Source organism: Bos taurus, chromosome 14 (assembly GCF_002263795.3).
Source record: "Bos taurus isolate L1 Dominette 01449 registration number 42190680 breed Hereford chromosome 14, ARS-UCD2.0, whole genome shotgun sequence".
In the NCBI taxonomy this organism is placed as follows: Eukaryota; Metazoa; Chordata; class Mammalia; order Artiodactyla; family Bovidae; genus Bos; species Bos taurus.
In genome coordinates, this window is record NC_037341.1 from 81,008,885 (window position 1) to 81,019,440 (window position 10,556).

Here is a 10,556-nt window from a genome sequence, read left to right on the forward strand (position 1 = left end):
CAGCCAGAAATGTTTTAGGACCATGAAGAGCCAGAGCTTGAATCAGAAAAAACATGAGTGTCCCTTCAAAGCTATCATAACTATTTCATTAGTGGCTTTCAAAAAGAAACATTTCAGTCATATTTCTCTGCCTTGCTGACTGAATGTTTGAAAAACTCAAATCATGAGACTCTACACTCCTTGATCGTGGTGTGCGTGTGTGTGAATTCATTCAGTCGTGTCTGACTCTTTGTGACCCCATGGACTGCAGCCCACCAGGCTCCTCTGTCCATGCGATTCTCCAGGCAAGAATACTGGAGTGGGTTGTCATGCCCTCCTCCAGGGGATCTTCCCGACCCAGGGATTGAACACATGTCTCTTACATCTCCTGCACTGGCAGGCGGGTTCTTGATCCTGGCAGTATTGGAATTTTTCCAAATATAAAGACACCATCATCCACTAGATTTGATGTCAAATACTTTGAATCACTTCTAGAGTTTGTGGATTTGTGTACCTTCCATCAACCAAGTCCTTTCTCTAAGGCCGTGTTCATCCAATGACATGTCAAAGAGCCTGTGTGTTCCGTCATCACAGAGAAGCAGGAGGGTGGATATGCAGAAAGAGAAGAAGGGAAAAGATGAAGATCTTTACAGAGAGGAGAAATAAGTCAAGGAAATAAAATCTTCCACGGGTTTCCTCAACCTTTGCTTAATCAGATTGAAGACAGCACATGTGATAAACAGAACCATGTCAGCTAATAAGTAATGCTCTCAAGAGAATTTGACTATGTGCGTCTTGACTGCATGACCTGGGCAGCTGTGCTTGAGTTCAGTCTTCTTTTTCACACACAAGGGTCATTCCCTTGCTGTTAGAAGACGCTGTCACCTCTGCTGCAGTAACCTGCCTAGGAGGCTTCCCCTCTTCCTCATCTAATTTCAAAATCAGAAGGAAGAGCCTGGGTGGTAGATCACATTACTGTTCCTAATTATTTACTGCTCTTGTGTAAAGGATTATATGCTTCCACCCATCGCCAAGGAACGTGGAGGACGGGGTCCCTGGGGAGAGAATGTATGTCCCTCTTCCACAGGCTTCACATGCCCTGCTGGCCCCAGTGAACTTGAAACGGAAGTGAGAAATGCCTCATCCAAGCAGAAGCACTGAACCCAGCCAGAAACCCCAGGATGGACACGTGACTCGACCCTGCACCAGGACGTCAGCAGGACGCAGGGGCACACACTCCGCCCTCAGCCCCAGTCCCTCTGCCCAGGACGCAGACTCAGGCCTGCAGATGGGGCAGCGGGGACGGGAGAAGCATCAGGATGCACATCAATACCCAGAATGACTGAGTGGAGAGAGAAAGCCATGAGGTGCTCACAGTCAGCTAAGGCGCTGAACAAAGGAAAGCAGAGGCACTGAGCCCCACGGCCTGGCTCCACCCCGAGAAGGGCGTGCTCTGACCAGGCCAGCTCCTTCACACCAGACTCTAAAATGAAAGTGCCACGGGGCAGAGGAGCACTTGGCCAACAGTCAGCACCCTGAAACAGGAATAAGAAATGCACAAACCGCTGAGGCTTTCTGTTCTCATCACAAGCTTGCAGAAGCTGGCTAAGCCAGGCGTGTTATAATCGTATGCAGAACAACAGGAGGGTGCGTTAGGGCTCGAGACCCTCTTGGGAGAGAGTTCTAACACAGTTCCTTCCGGGCACCCCTCCCCTTGACATACACACCGACTCTCCAGGTGGGGAACCTTCAGCAGAGGAACCAGCTGTTACCACTGTTGACTTCCATCCCCTTCTTCTGAAGTCCCCTCAGCCCTTAACTTATAACCCATCAGATACATAACAGCATGTCTGTTTTTCAGAGGGTTAAAAGCTGTTAAGGGGGAAAAAAAGGTAATAGAACTTTTCTGTTACACAGCTGGCACCTTGTATACAGAGAAAAAACCAATACCCTTTGCCAGATCACATAAAGGTCACTCTGCAATCTGAATTCAAATTTTAAGAAAACACTGTGCTTACACTATGAAGTAAATAAGTCTCTCCAGTTTTTGAAAACTAGAAAACAAAACTTATCTGGTTCTTTTTTCTGTCAACTCCTTACCTTCTGTGGACTCTTTTATATGAAGGTGTTTGTTGAGTTCATCCAATTTGTTCTTCATGTGTGAAAATAAAAAACAAAAGGGAAAAGAAAGCAGATCAGAAATGGTCTTTCTTTCCAGCACCCTTCTCTCTATTCAGTACCCAGCTAAATTCAAAATAGGATCCTAAGCTTCATCAATATCACACGCTTTATAAAGTGTTACTACTTTATCTCAAATTGACACTGAGGCTGTACTTCTGAGCGATCTATGGTGTTGAACATGCTATTTAATCTCTCCATGACTTTGCTTCCTTTTCTTAAAAACATGGATAATCATGGGACCAGCCTCCCATGTCCATGATGAGGATTAGGGCACATATATACACATTAACTCTAATATTGCCTGAAAAGTTTGGATTAATCTCTAGGTGCACTAAAGTGATTCCCAAACAAATTTATAAAATTGCTTTTTCTAAAGTAGAAATGGAATGATCCAGCAATCCTGAAACTGTCGTGACTTGGCAATTCCACTTCCCACTGTGGATCCTGACATCCTCTAGCATGTGCATAGAGACACTTGCAGTGATGTCTATAGCCACGCTGTTGGGAGGCACTGACAGTGGGAAATGACCAAACGTCCTCAAGTAGCAGAATGAATAAAATCATGATGCGCTAGTTGTACAATTATGCATTATAATAACTATTGATATTAGCAATAAAAATGAATGAGATACAACTTCATGTATTAATCTGTAAAAAAATCTTTAAAATACAGTGATCAACAAATAAATGCAGGATACATATGGTATAACAGCATTTACATAAAAAATATAAAACATCCAGGGGACTTCCCTGGTGGTCCAGTGGGTAAGACTCCACATTTCCTGTGTAGGGGCCATCAGTTCAATCCCTGGTGTGGGAAATGGATCCAAAATGCTTCGAGGAGCAGCCAAAAAAACATCTTTTTAATAAAAAATAAAATATTCAAAACTATACTATAGGTTATTTTAGGGAACTATACTAAAGGTACTTGATATATTATTTGAGATACCTATGTACGGAGTGAAAGTACAGAGGTCTCCATGGCAATTATAGGGCTTCCTCGGTGGTGAAGAACCCACCTACCAATGCAGGGGACTCCAATTGGATCCCTGGGTCAGGAAGATCCCCTGGAGTAGGAAATGACAACCTACTCCTATAGTCGTGCCTGGAAAATCAGGTCTCAAAGAGTTAGACACAGCTGAGCACAGCACAGCATGGCAATTATATATACTGTATTCAGGATATTGGGCTTCCGTGGGGGCTCAGGTAGTAAAGAATCTGCCTGCAGTGCAGGAGACCTGGGTTCAATCTCTGGGTTGGGAAGATCCCTTGGAGGAGGGCATGGCAACTCACTCCAGTATTCTTGCCTGGAGAATCCCTTGGACGGAGGAGCCTGGCAGGCTGTAGCCCATGGGGTTGCAAAGAGTCAGACATGACTAAGCGACTAAGCACAGCACAGGATATTAATTAGCTTTGAGGTAGGAAGGAAGTGGGATTGGGGTGGGGGTGTCACGTGGAGCTTCCGTTCCATCTTTAATGTTTTCTTTCTCACGATGTCTATATATTGAAGTATTCATTTTATTCATCTTTATACCTTTTTTGTATATCTGTGTTTTTTTTTTTTTTTTTTTTAAGAAAAGTAGTCTTTTGGAGAAAACCACTGAGAAAATAAAGATAATCTAGAATCCCTCCAAAACAGTTTAAGATGAAAGAACCAAAATATTTCTTGTTTCCCAGAGGAAAGGTAATTCAGGAAACAAGATCTAATAGATGCCTCTAAAAATATAATTGGAATTCACTTCAAAGACCACTTCCTGTTGACATGGACAACTCAACTCCTCCAGCTGAAGTCTTAGAATCACCTACTTTAATTAGCGCTGTTAATTCTCATCAGGAGCTAAAGTAGGAGACATTAAAGGGGATCTAGGACTCCCCTGGCAGTACAGTGGTTAAGACTTCACCTTCTAATGCAGGGGCTGAGGGTTCAACTCCTGGTCAGTGAGTTAGGATCCTATATGCCTTGAGGCCAAAAAACCAAAACATAAAACAGAAGCAATATTGAAACAAATTCAACAAAGACTTTAAAAATGGTCCACATTTAAAAAAAAAGAAAACTTAAAAAGATAATGAGCTCATATATAAAAAAATAAGGCATGGGTGGAGGGACAAGAAGCAAACTCCCTCCCATGGCGGGCTCCCAGACTGTGCCTCGCAGGCCCCAAGGAGCCCTAGGAGGCAGACAGTGGCAGGGGGAGGGGGAGAGACCAATAAGAAAACTAGTTTCCATTCTTCTGAGGTCTAATGAGAAGATCACACATTGCCTTAATAAAACCACACGTGCAAAAATCGCAGATTGCTTTGCTTTGTGTTGGAACCCTATCAACTCAGTGTGGTAACACTGGTTGTGTCTTGCTGTCAGGAGTACTGATTGGCAACTTTAAAGGTCATTGATCAATGTAAAATTCAGTAAGCCAGTCATTATCGGCTATACTCCAGTACAAAAGAAAAAGCTGAAGAATATCCACTGGGATTTTGAATGAGATTGCTTTGAATCTATAGATTAATTTAGGAAGAACTGCCATGAATATTGAGTCCTTCAATGAATGATGAGTACCGGTTCATTTACTTCAGTTCAATTCAGTTCAGTTGCTCAGTCATGTCCGACAATTTGCGACCCCATGGACTGCAGCACGCCAGGCCCCCCTGTCCATCACTAACTCCCAGAGTTTACTCAAACTCACGTCCGTTGAGTCAGTGATGCCATCCAACCATCTCATCCTCTGTCGTCCCCTTTTCATTTATTTAGGTTTTTAATTTCTCTCAATACTGTTTTACAGTTTTCAGCATTCCTAGATATTTTATATTTTTAACGCTATTGTAAGTGTTTTAAAATGTCATTATCCAATTGTCTGTTGCTATATTTAGAAATACAATTGATTTTTACATACGAGAAAAAAATCATTACTGGACACGTGCTTGTTTCAACAACTGTCCAGCTGGCTGTGCGGGACAGCGCCTATTTGCACGCCCACCTGCGCCCTGCTGCCCGCTTCCCTCCCCTGCCCTGTGCTCGGGAGGCTGATGTCTAGGGACATCAAAGAGCAAGCTTGCCCTGTGGCTGGGCTCCAACATCGAGAAGCACCAGCAGGGGGTGGCAAGGGCGTGCTCACACCCCCAGCTTCCTCTCTCCAGGCTGCGGTGTGTTCACTGCGCCATCACCCAAATTTCAGGCCCCGCCTACAGGGTTCTTTCTCCATGTGCTGGTGACTGTTCCTCCCCTTTCTTGTTGAGATCCAGATTGGTGCCCTGGGAGCCCCAGGCGCCTTTACCATCCCTCCTCGATTTCCCTCTACCCTGCCAGCTTTGTAAATAGTCTTCTCATTAAATGTGATTGAAACAATTCCTTTAAACCTTCTTGAAAAACTTCTTCTGCACGGGCCATCTGTTTCCTATTGGGACCATGACTGCTAGACATGTGATTCAGGTTGAAAAAAAGAAAAACGTCTGGTTAGGAATCGCGACTCCACAGAAGAGCATGAATTTTATTTTTTGCTCTTCATTATCTATGCCTGTGCTGTCCAATATGGTGGCCACAAGCCACTAAATAAAATTAAAAATTTAGTTCCAAGTGCTCGAAAGCTGTGTAGCTAGTAACTACTATTTTGGACGACGCACAAAGACCATGCATATCATCAGAGAAAGTTCTATTGGACAGCACTGCTCTACACCCGACAGGCTCTTCCATAATGAACAAAAAAGATTACTTCTACCTTTGGCTCTGCCTTATCATCACAGGTACAGCCCAGGTCAAAATCGGACTGAAGGTACATAACCCCTGGGTAATTGGGTCTGGTGACTTCCTCTGGCACAGTCGGTCTGAAGGTGTTGGTACGCAGGAGATGGTTCAGACTCCCGTGGGTCCCGTTATTTGGAGCTGGCTTCAATCCCAGGAGATCTGATGAGAAGAAAGAAAAGGGCCAGGTACTTTGTAAATGTTTTTGATGAGATAGGAGGAGAGTCAAAGCCATTCACCTTCCAAGGTCTGGAAAACTTGGAACACCAACAGAATGGGATAACCAAATTCAGACGGCAGGCTCCCTTCTGAGCTCCCAAGTCATCCTTGCCTGATGAGGTCTTGGCAACAACTTTCTAAAATAGCATTTTCATGGCCTGATATCAAGAAAGACATTCCCACAAAGAAAGAGTGAAGGAAAATAGGGCCTCGCTTCGCCACCTTTATGTCTGTGATAGCTACAACCCAAGGACCATCAGCGTCAGGATCGTTGCCTTCCTGCTTCTCTGTGAGACTTTTTATCCCGAGTTTTGAAGTGGGGCTTATGATCAATAAATAACCTCGAGCCTGCCCTCTCATGCACTCCACAGAAGTACAGGACAAGAGGAGGCTCTGGCCGTGTGCCCTGAAGGGCCGCTGTGGAATGAACAGGCTGATTTCAGAGCGAGTGAGAAGGCTGACGAGCAGGCACACAGGGACTGGCCTGAGCCCGGAGGCAGGGCCGGGGAGCGCCGGATGCCCAGAGGGGACGGGGCCCAGGAGACCCGACGTGCAGACTCCCCCTCTGACCGCCAGACTGGCGCTCCCTTACTAAATAGGAAAAGCTGTCCTCATCCAGCAACTAGAGACTCCAGGAAGAAAAATAATTAGGAGCACATAAATAGCTGGCCAGCCCTGCGCGGCTGCGCTGGGAGAGATGGAGGCGGGGTGCGGGGTGGGGGGCGCTGTGCCCAGTGCTCGCTTCACCCGGCCTGTGACCGGTGGTGTCAGACTGTAATGCTGTGTTAGATTAGCCGGAGGCTGCCAACAGCAACACCATGAAAACTCCCCATTAGTCAACTGTTGAAGGAAGACAAAGAAGCCTTAGAAGGGGGATGATATTCTGTCCCTTGAACCAATGGGCAAATTACAGCATTTTTTTAATGAAAAGATGAGGTGATCCCAGAAAACAGACACCTCATTTCTTTCTCCAACATCGAAAGGAGTTCGTATGTTAACTCCGGATTGTTTTCTTGGTTTTGATGAAATAAGTGACTTACCGCACATAACGTTGTAAAGTTCAATGTTTTCAAATGGAGGCACTTTGGTCTTGTACTTAAATGTTGGGCCATAACCTACAAAAACAGTCTTCCAAAAGAAAAGAAACAAAAACAATTAGGCATTGCTAATATCCAGGAGCAACCCTCCCTCCAGTTATGAATACTCTGCAAGCTTCACTTACACCACCATTCCCATCCTTTTTAGAACCTCTAAAATACACTTCAATTCATAGTTCTGGGAGCATACCTGCATACTGTTGACCTTGTTATCAAATCCGTGGTCTCCCTGGAAAAAACATTTTCCTGATGGTTTCTTATAAACCTCCAAAGGTTTCCTAGAGTGAAACGATTGTACAGTCAATCAGGACTTCTCATAAAATTGGTCTGATAAAAAAAAGTCCAGTGCACAAAAAGATCTGTAAGAAGTGGATTTTACTAATCCAAGCGTATTTCTCTCCGCTTTGACTGCATCATTCCCAGGGTGATGAAAGATGATGCTGTCTTTTTGCCCCCAGTGCTTTGGCCTTGACGATCAGCCTAGAACAGATTGGGACCTGAGGTCTGGCGCCCTCCTCCTGTCTCACGGTCGTATTGAGCCGAGCACTGGCCACAGGCACAGACATGCCCTGTAGGTGCTGCTCCCTGCTCCAGACCACCCCAATTAAGAGACCATCACGCTAAAGGAGTCACACAAAGCTTCTGGTTTCCCAGTGCATATAAAAGTTATATTTACACTATACTGTATTAAGTATGCAGTAGCATTATGTCTAAGAAAACAACGCACATACCCTAATTTAAGAACAGCGCTGTTGCAAAAAGGGCACCAATAGACTTTCTCAATGCAGAGTTGCCACAAGCCTCCAACTGTCTGCTCACGTGCCCCACTGGCTCCAGGGTTCTCTGCTCTGGGACCAGGTCCGTCTGGTTCACGTCTATATGCCTGTCCCTAGGCTCCGTGCTCAGGGAAGGCGAGGGCACCCACTCCAGTGCTCTCGCCTGGGAAACCCCACGGACGGAGGGAAGGCGAGGGCACCCACTCCAGTGCTCTCGCCTGGAAAATCCCACGGACGGACGGAAGGCGAGGGCACCCACTCCAGTGCTCTCGCCTGGGAAACCCCACGGACGGAGGGAAGGCGATGGCACCCCACTCCAGTGCTCTCGCCTGGAAAATCCCACGGACGGAGGAGCCTGGGCTGCAGTCCATGGGGTCTCGAAGAGTCGGACACGACTGAGTGACTTCACTTTCACTTTTCACTTTTATGCATTGGAGAAGCAACCCACTCCAGTGTTCTTGCCTGAAGAATCAATCCCAGGGACCTAGGAGCCTGGCGGGCTGCAGTCCATGGGGTCGCACAGAGTCGGACACGACTGAAGCGACTCAGCAGCAGCAGCAGGCTCCATGCTAAGCACACACCCAGCTGGCGCTTTTAAAATGTGTGATGTTTGATCAATGAACGGAGATCTGTATTCCATAGAAATATTTGCATATGGATTTCCCTGTCAACAAATTTATCTGGTAATACCACTGCAAAGTATAACCGAGCGGTAAGCTCAACACTTGTAGCAGTGGCACAGCTTAACAAGAGCCAGGCCTTACGGAGGCAGTAGCTCTGTTTAGAAGCAGAAAACGGAAACCGTGCTCTCGAGACATCAAAAGCATTTGAACTTCCTTGTTGTGACAGGAAGATGCCTTTTGCTTAGAGTTAGGTAGCAGTTTTCCAAAACACTTACATGTTTATTACAACAAATATTTCCTAAGTACGTACAGGTACACGGCACTGAAGTACAGCACTTGGGGAAAAACAAGGAAATTAAACGTTTGAGTCCTTGATCTCGGGAGAACTACTTTCAGCTTGGGATAATTAGATATGTGCGTATAATAACTCAACAATTCAAGTTCAATTGAGAAGATGTGCTGCTAATTAAAATGGCTGGCTTTGGTCTATGCTAATCTGCTCAACCGTCTTCATGTGTTACTAACTTCTACCGAACTCCCAAGTTTTCTTCATCAACACATAGGTGCCCCCTGCAAAGGAAGTGTGGCTTTTTAACCACTGGCTCACCGGGGAAGTCAGGAAATCTCTTTTTATAATGATGACCTTACAGCACTGCAGCCGCCTTAAGTAGTGAAGTGGCTCAGTCGTGCCTGACTCTGTGCGACCCCAGGGACTGCAGCCCCCCAGGCTCCTCTGTCCATGGGCTTCCCAGGCACTAGTACTGGAGTGGGTTGCCATTTCCTTCTCCAGCGGATCTTACCAACCTAGGGATCGAACCCGGGTCTCCCACACTGTAGACAGACGCTTTACCGTCTGAGCCACCAGGGAAGTCTTGCAGCTGCCTTATAGAACTACATACAGTGGAGGGTTAGTCGCTCAATCATGTGCGACTCTTTGCGACCCCAAGGACTGCAGCCTGCCAGGCTCCTCTGTCCATGGGATTCTCCAGGCAAGAACACCAGAGTGGGTAGCCATTCCCTTCTCCAGGGGTCTTCCGACCCAGGGATCGAACCCAGGTCTCCCGCATTGCAGGCGGATTCTTTACTGTCTGAGCCTCCAGGGAAGGCCTCGGGGCCGAGGGGATGGTTATGAAGGTGAGAAACAGGGGCCGCCTGTCCCTGAGGTACCTTGCGACGTGCCATCTGCGCTCCACCAGTAAATGGACGTCTTCGATCCTTCTGTTGTTGGCGTAGTGCAAACGTTTGGGAAGGTGCTGTTTCAAGTAAGGCTTAAAGTGCTGGTCTGGTTTTTTACACTGAAATATAAATGGACATTGAATTTTGCATGGAGAGTCTTCTAGAAAAGCCCAAGACATTCTCTCCAGAAAGCTGAAGGAGGTTTTAAGTCAAAGGAAAGGCTAATTTGTGAGTAAATGGAATTTGTGACACCCCCGCCCACCCCGCCCCCCGCCATCAAATAATAAAAGCAGGAAACAGATTCAAAGGGGATTAGGTAACGTTGAAGAAGACGTGGAAGGGTATCACAGAGGGGAGTTAGAAGTTTTTAAGATACGTCCCTGACTCGTGGGACCGTCACTCAGAGCAGCTCAAACTCCAAGGCTTTTCTCAAACACTCTAAGTCCGGGGGTGAGGCGGTGGGGTGGCGGGGGGGTGGCGGGGGGCGGGTGGGGGGGTGCAGAGAGAAGGGAGCACGGTGAGGTTCACGAGGCCACATCCTCAGGCGCTTTTAAACTGTCTAATCTGGGTGGGGAAACAACAGAACGGGGTTGTGCCCTGGTTCAGCAAGGGTCTATTTAACCAATGATGAAGGTTTTTCAGCCCTAATGGCATGATCAAATATTCCCATTCTGGATCATTGCCAAGACCATTAGGGAGCCCGCTGTTGTCCATGGGCCAGGATTTTTGAAAGCTCTTAGGGAAATAAACACACTGGATGGCAGGGCGGCAA

The 10,556-nt window shown here is 46.5% G+C and overlaps 1 protein-coding gene across 17 annotated transcripts in view; it reads right to left on the reverse strand.

The window, feature by feature from the left end:
- ENPP2 (ectonucleotide pyrophosphatase/phosphodiesterase 2) overlaps window positions 1–10,556 on the reverse strand; it is a 136,185-nt gene that overhangs the window by 26,199 nt on the left and 99,430 nt on the right. For all 17 annotated transcript variants that reach the window (XM_015474534.3, XM_015474533.3, XM_015474536.3 and 14 more), the window contains 5 exons: window positions 9,776–9,903; window positions 7,400–7,487; window positions 7,153–7,240; window positions 5,871–6,055; window positions 2,080–2,131 (listed from right to left, as the gene is read on the reverse strand). In XM_015474534.3, coding sequence (XP_015330020.1) covers window positions 2,080–2,131; window positions 5,871–6,055; window positions 7,153–7,240; window positions 7,400–7,487; window positions 9,776–9,903 — 541 coding nt within the window. The remainder of the gene's footprint in view (window positions 1–2,079; window positions 2,132–5,870; window positions 6,056–7,152; window positions 7,241–7,399; window positions 7,488–9,775; window positions 9,904–10,556) is intronic.